The following is a 23,299-nucleotide window of genomic DNA, read 5'->3' as shown; positions in this document are numbered from 1 at the left end:
TGACTCAGGGCAGGCTCAGTCAAGTGTTAGCACTGGCATAGTGGAGGGTGAGTGTGACGGTGTGGCGAGTACCTGAAGATGGCTTGGGCTGGTCTGCCCTTTGCAGCAGAGGTGATTCCCACTGCAGGCAGCACACAGGCTTCTCTGGGCAACAGAGATGCCAAATCAGGCTCACGCGCCTATGCCATTGTTGCCCGATTTTTCTAAAGCAGGACACTGTAAGGAGACCCTGCATGCTTTGTGGTAAGATACTCCTCTGGTGGGACTCAGGCCAGACCCGACAGGTAACGATGACGTGAACAGCATGCTTGCTACGCTGTGCTGCCTTTACACTATTGATCTCAAACTGCTTTGTGAGCATTAATGAATCAAACCTTGCAGCATCTTTCTGAGGTGACTGTTCCTGTTTCCAGGTGACTCACAGGGAAACTCTGTTACCCTACAGAGGAGGCAGGTGATTTGTGTAACAGTATGTAGCAGATTTGTCTTGGGACAGAAGGAAAAGTGAAGGTCTTCTGACTGCCAGTTCTGTGATCTCCCTGCAAATCACAGTCCCCATCTCTTACAGAGCTGGAAGCAGTCTGCTGTATATTGCTCAGAAGTGATTTTCTTTTTAATGTAGCTATAAGTAGCTTCAGCCCTTTTAGCTCTAATTAGCTCTAAAAATACTTCTCTTCCTTAGTCGCTTTCCTGACTTCACAGGCTAACTAAACACACAACAGTCATGTGACTTGAATGAATCCAAGAGAATATCCAAGTAATTGCTGAATAATAAAATGAACTTGCTGCCAATGTGCAGGGTAGAAAATATGGGTATCTCTGGTATGACCAGGGCGGCCAATGTCCCATGGATTCAGGTGCTAGAGAGTTTACCTAGTCCCGTTTTACTCGCCTGCAGTATTGCTCTTGGAACTGGTAATTGCTCGATTAATCAACCTGAATGTATCTTTAATTGTCATCCTTTACTTTTTTGTCTTTTTTTTCCTGACAAATGCTGTTGCTACAACCTCACTCCAGATCCCAGCTGCAAATAAAAAGATGCCAAAGCACAGATTTGTGCCCTTGTGTGCCCATCCTTTGTAAGTGAAAGCATGAAAAGCTCTCCAGCCCTCTCCTCCTCCCCTCGGGACCGCAGGGCGCGGCGTGGCGGGAGGCCGCGGCCACAGCGGGTCACCTCCCCCCGTGCTAGGGCGGGCACAGCGGCTTGTGCGGTACCACAGGCACCATCTGGGCTCCCAACAGGCGCGCTCGGCCCGGGCCCGCCTCCCGCGGAGAAGCTGCCGGTTCCAGCGGGAGGCAGCCGGGCCCCAGAGCCGGTACGGGGCGCGGCTACGCGGCTGCCTCGGCGACCCAAGATGGCGGCCGAGAGCCCGCGGTCACGTGACGCGCGTGCCACCACACCCCTTCCACCACCAACCCCCCCGCCGGCTGCCGGGCGGCGTGCTGACGTCAGGGCCAGCGGGCGGGCCCCGTGACCGGAAGTTGTCGGGGGGGAGGCGGAAGTGAAAGCGGGGAGGCGGTTGGGCCCATTAAAGCCGACCGAGGCGAGCGGGGGGTGGCAGTGAGTCTCGGGCGGGCGCCGCGGCACACGCACCAGGTGAGGCCCTGCGGGGCGCTGGGGTCGTGCGGGGCGGGGGGGAGGGGAGGGAGGGAGGGAGGGAGGGAGGGAATCCCCTCCCGCCGGGGCTCGGGGTGCGGAGTGGCGGCTCCGCCCCGGCCGTAGGAGACGCTGGGTGGGGGGCGCCGCTGTGGGCCCCTCCCCGCAGCCGGGGCGGTCGGTCGGGGACCCCTCTGCAGGGGGGCGGCGGGCGAGGCATTGCCTTCCCGCTATCGCGGGCGGGCTCAGCGGGGTCCGGCCCGCCGGGGAGGGGCGGTGTTTGGCTGTCCCCGCGGCAGGGTCAGGCGGCCGGTGCTGCCGGGTGCCGAGCTCCCTGGAGCCGGCCCGGGCCTGTGGCTTCCCCGGGAACAATACAGCTGGGCCGCGAGGGCCTGCCCGGGCAGGGGCTCCGGAGCAGAGACCCGTAGGCCTTCCCCGGGATGCGCGTTTGTCGAGGCCTTTGTGGGAGCCTCCTTTCCTGAGAGGTTTAAAGAGGCCCGAAGTGGCGCCTCCCGGCAAGGGGAGCGTATTGTCTGTGACATGTGCTGCTGCTCGCGTAGCTTGAAGAGGCTTTGGGGCAGCTGGTGGCCGAAGGTGGCTCGAGTGCTGGTCTTTGGGGAAGCGCTGGGGCGGGGGGGGCGTGAAATGGTGCTCCGGGTGGTCAGTGGATATCGCTTTTAAGATGGGCAGGCTGCCCTGGGAGCAATTAAATTGACAAAACAGGCGGCTGAAGAGACTGGCAGTTATTGCGAAAGTAGCTCTCGGCGTGTGTAAAGCCTGAGTCAGTTCTAAGAAATATTGGAGTGCATGTTAGAAGTGCTTTTGGCGGTGAGTGTATAATAAGGTAAATTAAGTGATAGATACATTACTAGTCTCCAGGTATATATAGACTAATAAATATGGAAATACCTAATTGTTGTAGTTAAGACAACTGCACTGCCTTCCCTACAGATAGAGGGATTAGTTTAATAGCAAAACAGCTGTAAAAGGCTGTTTTAATCTGAAGTAAGATGAGTAACTTACTCATCAAAATGAGTATCTCTTACACAGTAACTCTAAACCCTTCAAGTCAACGCTAGAATTCTCAGTATTATTTCCCTGAGGACTAAAAATACTCGCTGATAAGCAGAGCTGTTGATATGTGTGTATGAGGTTTTTTATTTGTAAACTGAGAACATATGACCTCCCAACACAAAGTCCTCTCAACTGTAAGCAAGCTGTTCTTTGTTTGACAATTGCCAATATGGAAGCTTTAAAGTTTCTGGCACTTGCCACTGTCCAGCCAGCTCTGGCCTGTGCCTAGCACTCCATCTGTGTGGAAACTGGGACTGGGGGAAGTGGAGAGTTCTCTTTTTAGGGGAATCGTACATAACCAGCTATGCCACAGTGTTTGGCTATGACTTAAAGGCTTATTTGCGGCTATACAATGTTCATGGACTGAGGTGGTCCTAGTAGTGAAGGATAGAAGCTGTAGCCTGGCTACGCTTCCAGTAGAGCCAGGCTGCTGGAGTCAGCGTACCCTGTTCTCTCAGTGGCTGTATTTTGAGGTTAAAGTGGGTGGAGTCATTTGAATATTCCCTGTTAAATAATCAGGCTTCCTTGCTGTACTTATTCAGGAAGAACGAGTATACTTGTCTCTCTTTTCTGTTTTCCCCCTCTTCCCCCTTGTGACTTCCAACAGCTGACTGAACACATGACTTGCCCTCCATGAACTAATGAGTAGACCCACCATGCCTGGCCTGAGTCCTTACAATCCAAAGCAGCTCTAATACTGTTACTTTCAAGCGCTACCCCCGTGGTTTTTTTTGTGCTCTTATGTTAATTCTCTACTTCTGGTGTAGAAAAGCTCTGAGATGGGGTTAATCTGACCCCTCGGTAAGGAAGACTTAAAATCCAATAGCAGTTTCTTGATATCCTAACCTGCAGTGAGGAGTATAACTGGTAAGATGCCAGGCAGTAGCTACATCAAACTTTCCTTTTCCCTTTTGGTGTTACGCAGTGGTCTGTGTCCTCAGACACCCTACTAATAGTTCAGCGTGGCATGCTGAGTTGTACCTTAAAAGGCAAAGGTGCCAAGTTAAGAATTTAAATAACTGTGTTGCAGAGCCTACACTACAGGCATCCTTGCTCTGCCAGTGAATCAAACTATGCTGAGTAGCACAGACATATTATAACATTGAATTCTTAACTGGAAGTGGAAAATGTACAAGCTCTGCTATAGGCTCTCCTCTGAAATCACTTGGAGAAAATACCATGGTGTTTGGTTTACTACCCAAAATGAATGTTTGCAGGCAAGAGGGCTACCAGATTAAATTTCTGCAGTGGCTTCTTAAAGCTTCTGTTTTAAGACTCCTGTGTTGGAAGGTCATGTGAATTACCTGTTGGTGCAAATCTCTGGCAAAGCTTGTCCTTGAGGAAACATAACAATTACAGTCAAACCATCTGTGCAAAACTATAAATAGCTTTGTCTCTAACATGTTTGGGGTTCTGGTCTGACTTCTGTGTGAAAATGAGACTAGTTGATGCAGAACTTGACATTGGGCTGTAAACAGAGCTGCTTGTGCTTTATTAGAGGGTGCAGTTTTAAATGTTTTGTTGTGAGGTAGGTGTCTGGCAAGCTGTGAGGGCTGTGGAATAGGGCACCTGGATATTTGCATTCTCTAGAACTGGTGGATCTGTGGGATCAGAGATACTTTCTGAGAGCTGTTCCTGCTGTTAAAATGTAGCAATTTCTTCAGTAACTAAAGAAAAATTGGCATTTGATAAATGAGTACAGAACCCTCACCTTGCATGCTGCCAGCATTCCCTAATGTCTTCTGGGCTTCTCCTTAGCTGAGACCCTAACTGCTCGTAACCCTTGTTACTAGGGCCTGATGGATCCAAGATTCCCTTGTGGAACTGTAGAGTAATTTAAAGCTTGTCGCCTTGATGGAAGGGAGTCAGGATAAGACCCAACCTAAATGATGAACTTGGCTGGGCACTAGCATGCTTGCACGCTGCTTGTCTGCCAGCAGTCCTGTATCCTTCGGGTGCTGAAGTACTTCATTCTTGCACAGCATTGTTTTGATAATTGCAGTTTAATTGCCTGATGAGTTGGAGTTCAGTTGGCTTCCCCCTGCAGCTTCCTAAAATGATCTTTTGTAGTTGCTATATAACAGTCTGCCTTCAGATGTAGTTAAGTTTTGACAGTGGGTTTTGAGGATAAATGGGTCACTTTCTGCAGCGACAATCCAAATGTGAGCTGTGCATCTCAAAACTGAATTAGATATGGATAATGAATGGAATAAGCATAGTTAATACACCATATTCAGCCCTGCAGTTAGCTGCCCTATTGAAGATTACATTTCCCTTTAAATGCACCTTGAATAAAACTTCCAAATGAGTGCCCAAGGTCAGTGACTCCACATGTGCTGTTCAGAAATAGCAGGCAGTGAAGGAATACCCCTCTATCACATGGTTACTTTCTGGCTTCCAGTGTGCTTGTAGCTTTTGCGCTCTGTTGGTGGGGATGCAGTGCTTGAACCCAGTGTGCTGCTGCATTTTCTGCTCGGTGGAGATCTGCCGTAGTGATGTCATTGTTGCTGTTAGCGCTGTTCCTGCGAGACTGCTGCTCCTCTCCGGTGCCAGCAATGAGCGCTCCGTGCTGTCCATGGGGGAAGCTGTGTCAACACTGCTGTTGCTAACTGCCGGTCAGTGATGGGGTGGGAGGAAGCAAGCTTGTGAGGGTCACTGGAGTGTGCTGATTTACAGCTGATCTCAAATAGCTTTGACTTTGCTTGCAAGGGAACCTGTTCTTGAAGCCATGGCTGTTTTCAAAGGGCAGCGAAACTTCAGGAGGGGTGCGCTGCCTTTGAGATGGGGTTGAAGTATTAACTTGTGGCACAGATTCCTGTTCGTATAATTTGAAGGCACTTGATGTAGTGAGTGACTTGCTCTTGCCTCACCATAACTACTTACAATTAGTCACCTTCAGTTGGCATTTTATCTAACTGTACTTGCATGAGTTTCAAGCAGAAATTCCTGAATAAAATCAAGTAGATCTTTACGCTGTCAATTAAGAAAACAGTATTTTTCTGGAGGTCCTATATCACTGCATACTTCGATCACTTGGTGGACAAGCAGGACTAGTGAAGTGGTGGACAAAAGTGAAAGCAGGCAGGTGGAGCTGCCTTCAGAGGCTTCCTGGTTGGAGTACCTGGATGTTGGTTGCTGGGGCTACCAGTTTATCTAACAAGCCTGTGCTGAACCCTTGATCCCTTTCCAACTGGGAAGCAGCATCCTCTTGAAAGTAACCTGCTTGGTGCTTGTTTCTCTCAAGTGGGTTGAGCCACTTGGCTCTGTAGCTCACTTTTCCTGCTGGCTCCTAGACATGGATAATATTTGAAGTCCAAACTGGCACAGTGGTAACAGTGTCTCGAGCATGAGCAGTGAGATGGTTGTAGCTGAGGCATGCCTAGGCCTGATCAACCCCCACCCCCACCCCCACCGAGATGGAGTTTACTAGCACTGCTCTCATAATCTCACCACTTCAGTAAGTTGTTGGGGTTTTTTTGTCTCTTGTGGAGCTTCATCAAGAGAATAGCTCAGCGGGTAAATTATCAATGCATGATCTGTGCAAGAGATAGGAAGGTATGAAATATGTCTGAAACAGTATCCACAGTAGGAATTCGTTGTTAGGCACTGACTCAGCTGTCAAGGCAGGCTACCTGTTACACTCCCATCCTGGGACTGGTACTGAAATACTTGTCCTTCCTGCTCTGCAAACTGCATTAGCATAGTAAGAGGTATTGAGTGTGTAGGATCAGGAGTTCTGCTTGCAGATCAAGGTTTAGTTCTTAGATTGCAACCTGGCCCTGGAGGAAGCCTTCTCTCTGGAAGACTAATTGCTGAGAACAGGACCTCTTGGAATAGATGTACGGGAGCAAGGTTTTTGCCATTAGTGTTGGTCTTGTACTTATCTACACCTCCTTGTCTGGCGGTAGGATCTCTCATCAGTATTTGTCCTATCTGTTTATCAAGCTGCTGGTGCTGAAGGAGGGACAATATTCACTCTTGGATCTGAGTCTTGGATGTAAGCTACAGGGCCTGGCAGTCTTCCTGAGGGCCGTGATTTCACTTGAAGCCCTGAACCTTGGTCAGCCTCCCTTCAGTCACTTGTTTCCAGCCTCTAGGAACTGGTGGAAGCTAGCAGCCAGGAATAGATAAACAAGGCTTGTTTACCACTGACAAGGTGTAAGATCTGTGCTTTGCTTACCACTGCAAAGGTTATCCAACACCTCCTATTTGTGTTTCTAAAACTGAAGGCACGACAGGAATGTGTGAAACCTTAGGAAGCTGTAGACAAAACTAGAAACTAATCGGAGTACTTGAAAAATACTGTTAGATCTTTACTATATCTGACAACTTTACTGTTTTAGTGGATTGGCTGACTGGCAGTATTTTGATTTGGTCACCCTTATCTTCTGGATATGAGGATTAAAACTCAGCTGGCACTGTGCTTGATTTATAGAAAGTAACAGGGAAATAGTGTTTAGTGGCATGGCTTGATGTGAGAACCGTGCTGGGCTATTGGTACTGGTATAGGGGTTACTGAAACTGTTGGTTGGCTCTAATGGTTGGGTGGCTGTGTGCCAAAAGGCTGACAGACTTTCCTGTATAAACAAGGCTGTATGGGCACTATAGCTATGTTCCAGTTAATAGTAGAAGATTTGTCTTGCTGGGTTTGAAAGCTCTCCACCAAGGAGACTGTTCTGGTAGAGGCATGGCAATATGGAAGCTATACTGGCATAGCTGAAACGCTTTGCGTAGGCAAGGCCCTTAGTCAAGACACATGGCTTGTTGCCTAGTGTCTCCCAGCAGCCAGCAATGTGCTCAACTCTCCTCCCACATCCTGAGATTGTCTCCCCCAGGGCAGAATAGGGGAAGTTGAGCTTGCTTTGATAAAGGGGGAGGGGTATTAAAGCAGGCATGCCTGTTCTTGTAACAGCTTGATCCTTGGGGAAAATTAACTGGGAACTACCTGAAATCCTGTAGGATTTACAGGGGAACTGCTTCTCCCTGGAAGGCAGGGGCACAGCAATACTGATTCTTGGATGACATCATAACTTGAGCCTCCAAAAGAAGGGTAGCTGAAGATCTTCAGTCACTCACTATAAGCCTGTTAGGGCTCTGTATGTGTCTGCCCATTCCTGGGAGAAAGTTATCCTGTGATACAAGGGCCCTTCAGCTGCTGGAGGAGCCGGTGGACTATGAAACTTCATGACTGGAAACATCTAGCTTTCGGTGAAGCTTCTGGGTATGGCTTTCTCACAGAGCTGCCTTCCTAAAGCCTGAAGACTACCACTTCAGCGGGCTTTCTGTCTGGGAATCCTGGTCTTGTTACTGTGTGGCATTAGCTCTAAAGGGCCTTCCTGCACTCCTGTCCTGCATACAGCTGCAGTCTGAAAATGCATGCTACCTGCTGTGGAGATGATCGTCCTCATGTTGCTGAGGAGTGAAGTGACCATCCAGGATGGCTGTCCAGCATAGGTGGCTGCATTGCCAGGGACACTTCCTGCACTCCCTTCCCTTCCTCCCTTTGGCTCAGGGTGTCTATCACCTAGAAGAGCCTACATGTGCTGCTGTAATCTTAGGCTAAGCAGCAGTCTGGACAAAGTAGTGTTCCTGTAGACAGCAAGAAATGATCTCCAGACCTTTCCCATTGCTCCTAAGCACACTGGTGGTCTGACTAAACATGCAGTGATACATCTGCCTTAGTGCTGTAAGAAAACACATTTCTGTGCTTGTTTTGCTCCCACTTTCAAACCATGTAGTCAGATCAACGTGATATCCCCTCAAGAGAAGGTAGATGCTGTGATATCTAAACTGTCAGTTTCTAAGCTTTATACCTTCCTGGATGTGGGGGTGGGGGCTAGTCCTACATAGTTTGGACTTTTCCAGGCTAGAGTCATGACTCAAATGGCAGCTGTAGAGCAAGAAGCTTGTTCAGATCAACATCTGGGATTTAAGCATTGTGCAGGCATAAAACAACTGATCTGGAGAAATGCCGGGAGGTGTAACAGGGCTGTGAATCAGTGAGGCTTGGGCTGGGGGACTTGCGTTTGAGAACTTGGGCTTTGAGCCTGACTGATCATATGCATCAGTGCCTCTCAGGAATGCAGTGCTCTCCAAATCTCAGCCCTCACGCAGCTGAGCTGATACCTCAGGTGCGGCAGACCCCTTCTCATGTGTGGGTCCTGTGATTCCACTGCAGACGTGGTTCCTACCAGTGGCATTGCTTCTGCCTTCCATGTATCTGGACTCTGGCAAACTGGCCGTTGGCATATACTTTTCCAAGGAGCTCTATGAGCCCTTGCCCACAGCTGGGATGTGTCCTAGAGCCCCCAGCTGAGGCTTGAAGGGTATGTCTGAGGGCAAGCTAAAACCTTATTGCCACTGAAAGGAGTGTCTTCCTCAGCACCAGCTCTGGAGCTGCCTTGATCACACCAAGAGCCTGTTCTGCTCACAGCTGTTCCAGAGCTTTTGCTTTCTAGCTGGGTCCTACATGTTTCCCCAAGTTGCATGTTGCCCCATCATTCTCTCCTGAGCTGTCTTAAGAGCATGTTATCCAGCAACAGGATGCAGCAGAGCATCTGTGGGCCTGGTGTCGTATCCATCTGGTAGTTAGCTCACAGACCAGGTCAGTTAGCTATTGGCATGTCATGCCAGTTTGGTGCTCACATTGAAGCAGCCAATGACCTGAACTAGAAGCCATGTGCCTCAGCTGTAGCTGGTGGTTGCTGGCTGGTTCCTGAGCTTCATTTGGTCCTAGAGCAGCTCCTCTGGTATGGGAGGCTGCAACTCCACCCTCAAAATGAGGTGGAAGCTTACTGCAGACAGCTGTAGTCTAAAAAATCCAGTTCCTCTGGGATGCTGAAACATGTTTTAAGATTCTATTTTGATCTGAGCCGTGTCAGTGTGCTAGCAAGCATCAAAAGTTCTAGGCTGTTCTTAAAGAAGGTGAAGCTTTTGGCTGAGGACTTGGGTGGGGGTGGAAGACACTGGACAGCATACCTGCACCTGACAACTTGCAATATAATGTTTTACATGAGGTATCAAAAATTAATTTGTAGCCGAGGCTCCCAGCTGCCTGAGTAGAGGTAATTCCTACCTCAGAGGGCTGTCTGGGAAAAGCACCAAGTGGACAGAAGCCTGCTCTTGGTGAAACTGCAGTAGGTAGCAGGCAGCCGAGGAGGGAATGATGAGCTGTGCTTAAGCTCTTGGCTGGGTACCAGCAGGAGGGACATGTGTTGGTTAGAACAGCAACATAATCGTGTGGGGAGGAAGGAGGTGGAAAGCAGTTTTGAGATGCTACTGATACAGCAGTAGCTAGAGTGTACCCTTCTGTGAAGCTGTCACAGGAATATCTTGCCAGCTGCTTTTGGTGTGGGCTTTACTTTGATAGCTGCTCTGTGGTGCATCAGCAAGGCCTGAAAACACCTCTAAAGCACCTCTGACTATGGACTGTAGGAGCCTGTTGCCCTAAAAAGCAACCTATTTAGAGAGCAGTTCTTGCAAGTTGTCAACCCAAATGGCAAGATGTTCCTAATTTGCTTTTTAGGCACAAAGCCAGCACATGTCCCCACTAAATGTGAAGCTTTCCTATATGGGATCTTGCAGCCAGCTGGGGATGTTGAGCTACTAGTAAACCTGTCACGGGCATGGAAGAGGGTACTGTCCTGCTTGTGCAGCCCTTCTTGATACAAGACTGAATCTGCTGTTAAATCTTCATGTGCTTTTGTAGCAGTCCTCAGTGTGAGGATGCCAGGCACTTGTTCCACTTGTCGAGCACTCGGATTTGGTGAGGAAAATACGCAGGCTCTGTAGCAGTCAAAAAAACCGAACGAACAAACACCAAAGCAGGCTTATTTCTAGCTTCTTCCTTAAAGGCAGCTTGGCGCCTCTTAAGCCATTTTTGTGTGAAAGAAACGGCTCCTGCTGATTGTTCTCTGGCTGGCACTTGGCTTTTTCCCAGCTGAAGGGACAGGGCTTCTGTTTACTGGTGGGCTGTTGTGTCACTTGGGAAGAATGCAAGATGTTAAATGTTGGTATCTGCTGGTCATTCGTGTTGAATTGCTCAGGCTGTCACGTGTAGCTTTGCATTAGCAGACACCTCGTTAACAATGTCTGTGTGGCCAGGTATTTGGAACCAAGCTGTTCTTGTTAAATTGTATTGGTCAAATTTGTTCAGCTCCACCTTGAGTTCCTGCTGCAATTGGAGATTGAGGCTTCAATACAAAGGGTGTCTTGGTACTCTGCAAATGGGACCTGTGATCCTGGTCAGCCGATGGCAATCGGAGGCTATCGGCCTTTCCTCCAGACGAGGCCTTGTTCAGGGTAGCTCAGTTGGAACAAATTCACATCTCCTCAAAGCCTCAGCTAAACTTGGCTTGAAAAATCATGGCAGGGTACAGCATGACTACAGGGCAAGTGATATATGCCTGTCTGGTGTGCTTGATCCTGTAAGACCAGGATAAACATCCAGTGAGCATCTCATTTCAGTGGCTGAAGGTCTAAGCAGACATACCCCCCTGAGGTGACAAACATGCTAGGGAACTTGCTGCTTCTGGGAAGGAACTGGTTCAGTCTGACTGAGCTGGTCCTGAATCATTCTTCCAGCTTCAGTTTCCTTGAAGAAATGCAGAACCATTGGTCTCTGTGTGTGTGTAAAAATAGCTTTCTGGTGTAGTACAGAGACTTAATGCTTTGCAGCCTCCCCCATGCAAGAGAAGAGTGAGCAGAGGTGGCGTTCCTGTGTCAGAAACACACTTAGCTGCATTTTCGGATACTTTTCCTGTGTGTTAGGACAGGAAGTTCTTCCAGTGTTCAAGTGTGGCTGTCTTCTCAGTCTGGTCATTGTGGCGAGTCCACTGCAGTGTGTGGTATCCCCTAATGGAGTACTTAACTATATTTTTGTTTGATACAGTGGAGAAGTGAATGCTCTGCTTATCAGCCACAACACCTAGACCAGACCTGCAGTGCTTCATGTTCAGATATGCCTTTGTGGAACATCTGTTTACTCCTGTGCTGTGTGCCTGGACAGGGGTGCAGAACTAGGTATTCCTCAGTGCTGCAGTAAGTTTAGCTCTGCTTGATGCTTGCTCACCTGCTGCTGGCACCTTGTTGGCATAGTAATAAATATCCCTGGCAAAGGACACCAGGAGAGAGGCATGGTCTTGCTTCAGCATTTAGCTGGTTTCTGGTGGAAGATGCAGATGGCAGACTGGTGGTTGTAGGAGCAGGGAACTCCTGGCCAAATGTCCCAGTTCTTCTGGCCTCTGTGTAAACATGCTTTGGTTCTTTGTTAGGATTGTGATTTGAACTGTTTCATAGCAAAGCTGCAACAGTAAGGACTGCTCCAGCAGCTTGTCAGAAGGTTCAAAACGGGTATGGATATGCTGCTGCTTAGGGAGCTGTTGTCTGTCTTCCGTGGAGGTGAGATTCTCCCCCTAAGGCTAGCTATTTTCATACTAAAATGGTCAATGAGCAACTTAACGGGGTGTCCTTATTGTGAGGTCTACTTCTGTTAAAGGATAGCTTATCCAAGGAGCTGGTGGGCCATCAATGCAAGCTGCTACTGTTCTTCATTTCTACCAACCTAATTAATATTAAAATGCCTGCATTGTGACTTGACACATGTTAACATCTCTAAGGAATCCTTAACCATCCATTTATGCCTTAATTCAAAGCGGCTGTCTTAATATAGCAAGTGAAAGGACAGTAGTAATGTACTCTGAAGCAACAAGGGAAGCCTAATTAGATTTGGCATAGGCTTTATTTCCTCTTGCATCTGAGGAGCTGTGGCACTATGGAGCTTCATAGGATAGCTCTTGACCCTTCCCTTCAGATCGGTTAAGCCAGTAACATTTACAGGTCAGATGTTACGGTTTCTCCCTTGCTGCCTCAGCAGGCCAGCCTTACAAAGGTAGTAATGCTACTGTGGGTGAGAACATGCTATGTCAGGCTTATCTCATGAGGGTCAACAAACTGTTATGGCTAGTTTGCTTAGAGGGATTGCCATTAAAAAAAGAGTGGAAGGACCCCTTTCCTGTATTAGGCAGCTGTGTCATTCCTCTGGCACCACTTAAGCCAGGAGGAGGAATGATGCTCACTGGTCTCCTGACTGGAAGCTTCTGCCAGTTCCTGAGCAGGGCTAGCTGGGTATGCTGGTAGGCTGTGTTCTGAGCATTCATGCAGGTGACCTCACTACAAGAGACTTCACACAATGTAAAACAGAACTGATGTCTTGGATCAAATCTTAACAAACAAGTTTTTCTTCATGATATCTCTGAAAAAGGAAGTGTGTGTTCAGAAGTGCTCCTGGGACTGGATGTGAGCCCTATGTGAGCTTGCACAGTGCCATCTTAAGGGCTTATGTGACTTGTACAGGATGCTGCTCTAGATTAATCGTACCAAATCTTATAAAGCAAGACAAGCTGCATATATTGTGCAAAGTAGTTTTGGATTTGGATACCACTAACTCAGCACTATCACGGTTCTAATCTGGTGGTCTCAAGCTGAGCTTGCTCGTTGCAAGAGCATGGGTGAAATCCTGCACAGCCTACATCTCAGCTTAGCTCAGTAATGTTTCTTGTAGGTGTGACTAGAGAAACTCCTCATGTCAACTAAATTGCTCCTTCAGGTATCCAAACCTGCTTCATCTGTGAGCTAAAGCTATATTCTTCTTGATCTTCAGTTGATTTTTGTACTAGCAAGGTTCACCAGAAACAAGATCTGCATAGCTTATAGCATGTATGTGGGCTCTGTTTCTGGGATGAAAGGCAGAAATGAACCTACTCAGTGTCGTGTAATGTGAGAAACAGCCGGTGTTAACAAGGGAGTAATCATAAATTGCCTCTGACTTCAGGCAAGCAGATCTTTGAGTACTGAACCTGACCAAGGGTTCATTCATTCATTGCACCTTGTTCTACTGACACAGCAGGTGGCATGCTGTAACCAGGATCGACTGCGGTATTTCTGAGCTTACTTGAACTGCAGTGTGTGGAAGCATCCTCTACCATGAAGACATTGTATTTGCTTTTGGCTTAGTATGAGCTGAAGTCACCAAAATCCTTTGCATGGTGCTAAGGAGATTGTAGTAAGGCTTTTACTTACAGGATCCTCAGAGAGCTCTAGTGTCTTCTGCTTCTAGTACCTTGGCTTGTTAAACACACTGTGGCTGGAAGCAAGTATTGGAGGAGGCATGGTATCCTGTCCTTGCAGTAGTTTGACCCTTTAGGTTGCTTCATAAGAAACCCCCATTAAGATAATGAGGATGTCTTCAATCTGTCTAGAGTGAGGATCTCACTAGGAGCAGTCAGAGCTCTGTTAAGCATAAACAGCTGCTTTAGAGCTGGAGACCTGCTCAGCCACACAGAACATGGTAAGGATAAGGGGGAAATGGCAAAGGTGGTGCTGTAGAGAGCAACCTGATGCTACTTAAACTTAGAGTGGTTTCCTTCTGTAGGAAAGCTCCAGGAGATCAAACACTGGTGCTTCCTCCAAGACCTGCAAATGTGGTCTCCTCTCCAAAGGCAAGATCTCTTGTACTTGGCAAGGAGTAACTCTGAAGTGTTGGTCTGTTTATACCTGTAATGAGAAGATTGAGGGCTTGACCCATCGACTGCCTAGTAGAACAGGGGGTGGGAAGCTCTGAGTAATGTCCACTGCTGGCCCCTGGTAGGACTGGAGTTCCTCACTGTCTCATGGCCCAAACCAAATACCAAGCTGAGGCAGCTCCTTCTGTGCTATGGCTCATATCCGTTCCATCACCTGGGATGGAAGCTGAGTGTACTGCCTGACTGGTGTTTGTGAGGCAGTAATAGCCCTTCACATGATGGGGCAGCCCATCAGCTATGACAAGAAGGCAGTGTTAGTGACTCAGATGTTGTTCCCATGTCTGCAGGTGCCTGCTCAGCTGAGCTACTTCCAAGGTAATGAGACTTGACAACAGTTTCCCCTCCCTTCATAGTGGGACTTCAGACTGTGTTGAACTTGGGTGCTAAGCATCCAGTGTGATTTAGTGGTGTATTTTAGGGCTCTGCAAATCCCTTCCTGAGCATGAGAACTAGTGCCAGCTTGTCCAAAGCTGCTTTGAATACCAGGAAGCAGTGAGCTGCAGCAGCCAATGGCAAGTAATATTGAAAACATTCAGAAGAAAATAGAAGCTGTACATGCTGGGCTCCGGCATAGTCACTTTCAGGGTGAGTTTTGGTCTGTCCTGAGGAAAACAGGTGATTCTCATACTGGACCTGAAAACCTGATGTTTTCCTCTACAGTTTGGTGTACACAGTTGTCTTTAAGCTGTTTCAAAGCTCTGTTCCCTTGCTTCTTGCTCCAAGCCAATTGTGCTGCAGAAGTCTCTGGCTCGGCTAGCACAAGTGTCACTTGTGCTGTGCACTTGGGAAACACAGGAGGTTCAGTCTGCTTGAAGGACCTTACATGGTCTGTTGTCCCCATGGCTGTAGAGGAAACGAGCTATAGCTTGTGGACCTTGGCAAGACCAGAAGCAGGATGAAATGTTGGGGTTGTTGACAACTTTCAGCTAGCTATATCTTTGCAAGTATAGCTGTGCTGCCAGCTGGATCATTGAGCAAGGCAGTCCAGCATAGATGCTGTGGAAAGGAGAGGTGTTTACCCTTGGAGAAACTGTCCTGTGCAGGCTCTGTCATCTGTTAACACCCATCTAAGGATAGCATGAGCTCTATGGGTGGCCTGCCACTGCTATTCACTCGGCAGCCTCTGGCTGTTATCTTAACAGTTTTTCCCAACTAGATGTATCACTAGATGCGTGAGTACTATAAGGATGTTGTGAGGTTATGCAAGGAGAAAATTGGAAGGGGCAAAGCCCCACCAAATGTAATCTGGCTACTGCCATAAAACCATATGTCTGTGTGAATACACTAGCAACTAAAAGGAGAGCAAATCTCCATCCTTCATTGGATTTGGGGCAGGGCAGACACACATAGTACAAGGGATGAGGAAAAGGATGAGGTACTTGATACCTTCTCTGCCTCAGTCTTTGTTAGTAAGACCAGTTGTTCTCCGGGTATGTGGCCCATTGCTCTGCAAGACAGGGACAGGGAGCAGAATGAAGCCCTTGTAATAGGAGGGGGAGTGGTCAGCAACCTGCTACACCACTTAGACCCACATGAGTCTATGGGGCAGGATGGGATCCCCCTGAGGGTACTGAGGGAGCTGGTGAAAGTGTTCACTGAGCCACTTTCATTTATCAGCAGCCCTGGCTCACCAGGGAGGCCCCAGCAGACTGGTAGTTGGCAAATGTGACACCATCTACAAGAGGGGCTGGAAGGAGGATCCGGGGAGCTACAGGCCTGTCAGCCTGACCTTGGTACTGAGAGAGGTTATGGAGCAGATCATCCTGAGAGAATGATGACCTGGACGAGGGGATCGAGTGCACCCTCAGTAAGTTTGCAGACAACACCAAGCTGGGGGGGAGTGTTGATCTGCTGGAGGGCAGGAGGCTCTGCAGAGGGGTCTGGGCAGGCTGGGCCGATGGGCTGAGGCCAATGGTATGAGGTTGAGCAAGGCTGAGTGCTGGGTCCTGCACTGGGGGCACAACAATCCCACACAACGCTACAGGCTTGGGAGAGAGGCTGGAAAGGTGTCTGGTAGAAGAGGGCCTGGGGATGTTGGTTGATGGCCAGCTGAATGTGAGCCAGCCGTGTGCCCAGTGGCCAACAGCATCCTGGCTTGTATCAGGAACGGTGTGGCCAGCAGGACCAGGGCAGTGACTGTCCCTCTGCACTCGGCACTGGGGAGGCTGCAGCTTGAATACTGTGTTCAGTATTGGAGCCCTCGCTGCAAGAGGGATGTTGAGGTGCTGGAATGTGCCCAGAGAAGGACGCTGGGGACGGGTCTAGGGCACAAGGCTTAGGAGGAGCAGATGAGGGAACTGGGGTTGTTCAGCTGGGAGAGAAAGAGGCTCGGGGGGACCTTATCGCTCTCTGCAACTGCCTGAAAGGAGATTGGGATGGAGTGGTGGTTGTCTCTTCTCCCAGGTAACAAGAGATAGGACAAGAAGAAATGGCCTCAAGTTGTGCCGGGGGGGGGTGGGTGGGTGGGTGGGTGGGGGTGGTTAGATTGGATATTAGGAAAAATTTCTTCACTGAAGGAGTTGTTGAGCGCTGGAACAGGCTGCCCAGGGAGGTGGTTGAGTCACCACCGCTGGGGGTATTTAAAAGACGTGTAGATGTGGCACTTAAGGACATGTTTAGTGGTGGGCTTGGCAGTGTTAAGGGTTGGACTCAGTCTTCACCTTCTTTCACAACTTAAATGATCCTATGATTGTGAGCTGGGTGCAGTCCAACAAGGTGTAGCTGTAAGGGCAGCACTACCTGTGGCAGCCACAGGAGGACTTGAGCTTCTGCAGCATTCGCTGCTGGCAGAGTCTAAAAGACCGCATGTATTCTAACACTCAAAGCTTGGGATAAATAAGACCTTTTGCAACTGGACTCTGCATCTAGTAAGAGGCTTTTACAGCTTGTAGCATGTTACCTCCAGTAGTAGTGGGATGAAGCAGGTTGCAGTTGTCTAGCAGCTTAGGCTGTTATATCCTCAGGAACTGAGCTGCACGGAAGGTGTGTGTATCCATGTTGTAGAAGTGAAGGCTTCTTTAGCTGTGCAAGTGGGGAATAGCTTCTGAAGAGTAGCTATGTGGTGCAATGGATGTAGTGTAGGGTAGTTTTAAGGTAACCAAGTCCCCATATAAGACCTTAATACATGTAGCACAGCTATAACCATCTTTTGGATCCTCTTGCTGTACAGAACCTGCAGGGCTTCTCAGTGAAAGCCAAGGAGTCTGTGTTGCAGACCAGGTCAGTACCAAACCAGGATCTGTGACCTGATTTAAGCCTGAGTACCTAAGAATGGTTTGTCCCATCACCTCCCCAGAGGTGGAGAGAAGGGCCTTGTGGTAGGAAGGACATCTTCAACCATTCATAGAAGGACTTCATACTTGCTCTCACTATGCTAAAGCACATCCAGAAGTGTATTTCAGGCCTGCTGCAGCTGTTGTATTTGAAGCTTCTTCACTTACCTGAAGGAGACCTGGGAACAAGTAAGAGTGTGGATCTCTGGAGCTCAGCTCTCACTCGTGCTAATTGGATGGACCATTAGTAGCCTATAAAGTAGACTGGAGTCGTGGCAGGATGAAACTAAACTAAAAACTCCTTGTTTAACAGAGCAATAGACCGATTGTTGTGAGGTTTGTCACTGTAGCCTTACATGGCCTTCCACTGAAGGTGAGGTGGCAGTAGTTAGCTTCACATGCTCTCAGCAAAGCTGTGTAGTCTGGTTTAAAAAAAAAAAAAGCAGTTTGCCTTGTAATTCAGCTGTTCAGCTGGCCTGTGTGGTTGTGTTGCAACTGTTCCAACCACAGTGTATCCTTGGGGCTTAATGCTTCCACAAAGCACAGCTGCTAGAGAAAGCTATTGCTTCTCCAAGCTGAATCTGAAGGTGAAGGAAGCCCACTTTTTTCCTACTGCGAAACTACTGAACAGCACAAAAAAAGCGATTATCTTATTAGACACATCCTTGTTTACATCTCACTTGGTAGTGTGTGTAAGAGTTGGCCTGTGTTGGGGGCTGATATGCTTTAGTTAATTTCCTCCAGTAGGGCTATGGGAGATGCCCTAGGCTAGTAGATAACTGCTAAATGGCCTGGAAATAGGCCCCAAAATGGACTGTAAAGGCCAAGTGCTTGGCTCGCTTATCTGTTGGTATTAAGTTGCCACTACTGGTCTGGCATGGCTCTGCCTATGAAATGGGCAAACACCTGGTTAGTGCTCAAGTACTGCCTCTTGAATTGAAGGAGTCTGGTTTCAGGGGTGCTGGACTCTGCATGTTGCTGGCTCCTTGCTGGGAATCGGGTTTCTCAGACTGCAGACTTGCTGCTTTTTGTCCTGAGAAGTGATGTATCTGATGGAATTGTTCCTTTTCCTTTCTAGGGTAAAAGATGACTTCTAGGAAGAAAGTGTTACTGAAAGTCATCATCCTTGGAGACTCTGGGTAAGTGGAGGAGCCTTTAAGCTGCCTATCTGCATCTGACTGGAGCAGTGCTCTTGCCTAGTGGGAGCCTGGATGCTCTGTAAGTAACCAGCAGTGCTGGGAGGAGATATTTTGCATCCTCAGATAGGTGTGTTACTTTATGGCTTTAAGAACTCCTCACCACGCTGTCCTGAATGCATTCCCACGGTTCAACATCTTGAAGTCCTATCACAATAATAAATGATGAAAATGCAGTGGGCAGATGACTCCAGTAGCAGAACTGGATAGCCTTTCTGCAAGGAGGATGTGTGGTGTTGAAATGAGCATTTCACTTAAATCAAAAAAATTAAAATCCCAAAACTGCTAGTAAGCAGTCTTAGGTGATTTCTGAAAACTCTGCCTCTGTCAGAGACTGTTTATAGTGAGCCATCTGCTTAGCTTCTGTCTGATATGGCTAGAGCCTGCCCCTTGGAGTGAAAGGCTTTGCTCTGAGCTGGTCAGCAGCAGGAGCCTGCTCTGCTCTTGCAGGTTACTTGCCCTGCAGGCTGTAACCGAACTCCCGTGACATAAAGTTTATTTATACCACGGTGTCCAGCAGGCTGTTGATCAGGGACCACGGTGTCCAGCAAGCTGTCGATCGGGGGGTGTTTCTCAGCTGCTGAGAGGCCATGTGAGCTTCTAAGCTGGCTCTCATGGGAGGATCCCCACCTCTGGGTGCCTAGCAGATGTGTATGTGGGTTGTTGCCAGCTGAGATTGTCTGTTCTTCCACCCCTTCATTCTGCAGAGGCTGAAGGTGACCGTTTCTGGTGGGTTTCTCTGGGGCACTTCATCTTCTTCCAGAATTGCCCTCATGATGATAATGTGATGCATACTGCTTCCTGGGGATCAGATTACTGATGGGGAAACAAGGTTTCTCAATACTGTAATCCTTTGTATCCTTAGGTAGCTAATGCTCTTACTCAGTGTGTTGGTTCAGCATCTATTGATGTAAAAGCACCTTCTTGTGGAGGCGGGTGCATTTTTCCCTGGTTGAAAGGCCAGGGGTGCTATGGTGGAAGGCAAAGGGCACTGGTATGTTCTGTTCAGGGTGGTTAATGCACACGCTTGTAGAAACAGCCTACATAGTCTTTTTGTCTTTCTGTACAGGGTGGGAAAGACATCGCTCATGAACCAGTATGTGAACAAGAAATTCAGTAACCAGTACAAGGCTACGATAGGCGCAGACTTCCTGACAAAAGAGGTCATGGTGGATGACAGGCTAGTGACAATGCAGGTAAGGGGTAACTCTGCTCCCTGCTGCAAGGGGTACCTGGCTGCCTGGACCACGCTCGTGTGGAAGTACCTGCTCTAGTGTAGTCCAGAGTGGTGCAGGGATCAGTGTACTCAGTGCGAACCTTCTTTGCACTGAACTTCTCTTGGCCATAGGTACTGCTGGGCTTCTCTACAGGTCTGTGCAAGGGAAAGCCAAGTACCAGTTTGGCCTCAGCGAAGAGCAGATTGGGCAGGCCCAGTTTACAAACTAGCGTTTGACTGTCAGTAAACTAGATCTCATTAGAAAGGTTTGCTTCCCTAGTGTTTAGGAACTGGAAAGGGCTGGAAAAGGACTCCTTAGTCAGGACGACTACTGGTGCTACCCTGAGTCCTATGGGTATAGTGTTAACCTGCCAGGCTACTTATGTCTCTAGTATCTGAAGCTTTTATCTCTCCATGGTGAGACTGCCTGCAACAAGGCTTTTGCTGCCTCGCAGTCATCAGGGGTGTTTGGACTGTGCTGGTACCTAAGTGTACCCCAGCACTGCAGGCAGGTCACCCGCTGACCCTAATACCCAGGTCCTGCTTGCCCAGAACAAGGGTAAGTCCCTTGCTGAGGCTGAACACAAAAAAGGTTCACTACCTTTAGAAGGGTGTTTCTGGCTTCCTTTTGCTGGCTCTGGTGTAATAGTGCCTACAGAAATTCTCAAGCCTTCAGGTGCTCGTGTCTGGTTAGCTGGGGACTGTAGATGTCTGGTAGGGAGTTTTGAAATGAATGCCCTAACCATGGACTGACTATGTGGAGTAGAGCTGGCTTATCTGACCTGTCTTTTGCTCCAGATATGGGATACAGCAGGACAAGAACGATTTCAGTCTCTGGGAGTTGCCTTCTACAGGGGAGCGGACTGCTGTGTGCTGGTGTTTGATGTCACGGCCCCCAACACGTTCAAAACCCTAGACAGCTGGAGGGATGAATTCCTCATTCAGGCCAGTCCAAGGGATCCTGAGAACTTTCCTTTTGTTGTGCTGGGAAACAAGATTGACCTAGAAAACAGACAAGTGAGTAGTGGGACTTGCTGGCCTCCCCTTAAATTCCGGGAGTGGGAGACCTTGTAGGAACGTGGGAGGGTTATCTGAGAAACAGGAGTGGGAGGTGCTTGAGTGGCTCAGCTGCTGTGTGTCACTAAGGAAGAGTTTCTACTGCCTGGAGAGGTCAAACCCCTGTGCACAGCATGCTCCTGCCCACTGGTGGAAGGATCGCAGCAGTTTCCTAGGTAGATGCAAGGAGAGGAGCCGATTCTCCTCCAGAGTCGCTGAGAAACTCCTATGCGAGCAGGTCCCCGCTGTGTGGATACCTGAGCGGTCTGTGCCCTGTGGTCTCATCTTCCTCGGGCATGGTGTTCCTTGCCTCAGGGCTGAGTGTATCTGGTGGTGGGCAGCAGTCTCCTGTGCTCTGTATCAAGGCTGTAGTTTTAACGAGATCAGAACTGCTGTCTTGGCTCAGGTTGGATAATAAAGGGTCTCTGGCCTGGCCCTGGAAGTAAAACCCCCTTCCTGCCTAGCTGAAGGTGGTGATGCTGCTCTCTGTCCACCCAGGTCACCACAAAAAGGGCACAAGCCTGGTGCTACAGTAAAAACAACATCCCCTACTTTGAAACCAGTGCCAAGGAGGCCATTAATGTGGAACAAGCTTTCCAGACGATTGCACGAAACGCACTTAAACAGGTAGGGAGGGGGCTGGTGGGGGCCAGTCCTGCCTGCTGGGCTGGGCTACTGCAGGCAGCCTTGGACTCTCCAACAGCTTTCCCCAGCCAAGAATGGCTCCTTGCATGCTAGGAGCTGTCTGTAGAGCTGTGGCACTAACTCGGCTCTTCTTTCTCACTAGGAAACCGAAGTGGAGCTTTACAATGAATTTCCTGAACCCATCAAACTAGACAAGAATGACCGAGTGAAGGCTTCTGCGGAGAGCTGCAGCTGCTGAGGGGAGAGGGAGGGGTTGAGCACAGTCCTTCACAAATGATTATCACACTTAGGCCTTCAAACACACAGCCCCTCTTCTGTGTTTAAAATGAAATTTAAAAAAATTTCCATCTCCAGCTGCCAAATTCCACCCATCTCCCATGAGCATCTGAGTCCCGCACTTGAGAGCTCATGTCCCCACATCATCCACATCACACTTCACGGTAACAGACCTTTCTCTTAGTTTAAAATGGAAACTCTTGGGTATGTTTGGAACTGAATCTAATTCCAGGTGTCCAATGGAGAGAAACTGTTTACAGGTAATCTGTGTAACAAGTTACATACATTTTTAACTGTCTCGTGTTTTCCCCTGTGAAGGCTGCAACTGGAAAGGCTGATTACCCATAGTTCATTGCAAGCTCAGCACTCAGTCCAACTAGGTTGAGTTTTGTATGTATCTCTGTTAATGCTTGTTACTTTTAACTAATCAGATCTTTTTACAGTATCCATGTATTATGTAATGCTTCTTTAGGAAAAATCTTATAGTACATGTTAATATATGCAACCAATTAAAAATGTATAAATTAGTGTAAAATTCCTGAAATACATGTTCAAGTACTGAAACACAGATTGTGTAGAAAGTGAGGAGGACACTTGTGAACTGCAGCGTGCTAGCAACACAAAGTCCAGATAGAGGCAGTATTCTGTACAGTAGAGATGAACTATGTAAGCCTTCTTGTTTCGAGGCCAAAAAGGCTTCATCTTCTGGAAAATCTGTCTGGCTTCCTTGTATCTAAATTCTCAGATTTGCATAACAGCATTGATATGCACACTGGATTATTGGATTTAAAATTAAATACAGCTATGAAATGACCTCATTTGTTCACCTCCCCTACTGCTTAACTCCTAACATCCTGGAGCGAGCGCGAGAAGGAGCCAGAGCTGAGGTGCCCCAGTGGCTCTTTGTACTGTGGATGGAGCTCCTCTCCCACCTGGGTTGTGGTAGCTGTTTCTTGATGAATGACCTGGACTATGAATCTTCCCTTTCTTCTTACTGACTGCTAATCTGGATTTTTGGTATGGAAAAACTTGGCAATCTAGTCCCTTTCCTTTCTTCCTTTCTTCCTTTCTTCCTGGTATTTGTTCTTGCGTTTGTAGCTTGCTTAAATGGAGCCCTTCTACCTGTTTTCCAGAGGTCTACATTCTAGTACGTAGGCTGAGCTCTTATGTAAAGAGACAAACATGATGCCAATAAACTTAACAAGAACAAACCTTCTTGTTTACTCCTGTTTCTGACTTTTTTTTTTTTCTCCTCTTCACTAACATGCTTTCTTTCTCAGTCTAGTCACCATTTCTGCAAGCCACTGCTTGCTGATTGAAGGATGTTTGTGCTTCTTCCTTACTATTTAGTCTGTGCCATCCAAACTGGTTTTCAGGAGTGGGCT

At 48.3% G+C, this 23,299-nt stretch overlaps 1 protein-coding gene across 1 annotated transcript; it reads left to right on the top strand.

The window, feature by feature from the left end:
* The first annotated feature begins 1,470 nt into the window (after positions 1–1,470).
* On the top strand, positions 1,471–23,125 carry RAB7A (RAB7A, member RAS oncogene family). The gene is made up of 6 exons (XM_037385267.1): positions 1,471–1,597; positions 18,604–18,664; positions 19,791–19,917; positions 20,736–20,954; positions 21,492–21,620; positions 21,781–23,125. Exons 2-6 carry the CDS (start codon positions 18,612–18,614, stop codon positions 21,874–21,876), a joined length of 624 nt encoding a protein of 207 aa, XP_037241164.1. The 5' UTR covers positions 1,471–1,597; positions 18,604–18,611; the 3' UTR covers positions 21,877–23,125.
* Positions 23,126–23,299: the final 174 nt, after the last annotated feature.

This window comes from Falco rusticolus, chromosome 4, assembly GCF_015220075.1.
Source record: "Falco rusticolus isolate bFalRus1 chromosome 4, bFalRus1.pri, whole genome shotgun sequence".
NCBI classification, from domain to species: domain Eukaryota; kingdom Metazoa; phylum Chordata; class Aves; order Falconiformes; family Falconidae; genus Falco; species Falco rusticolus.
The sequence above is the reverse complement of the archived record's forward strand: the minus strand, read 5'-3'. Positions and strand labels throughout refer to the sequence as shown.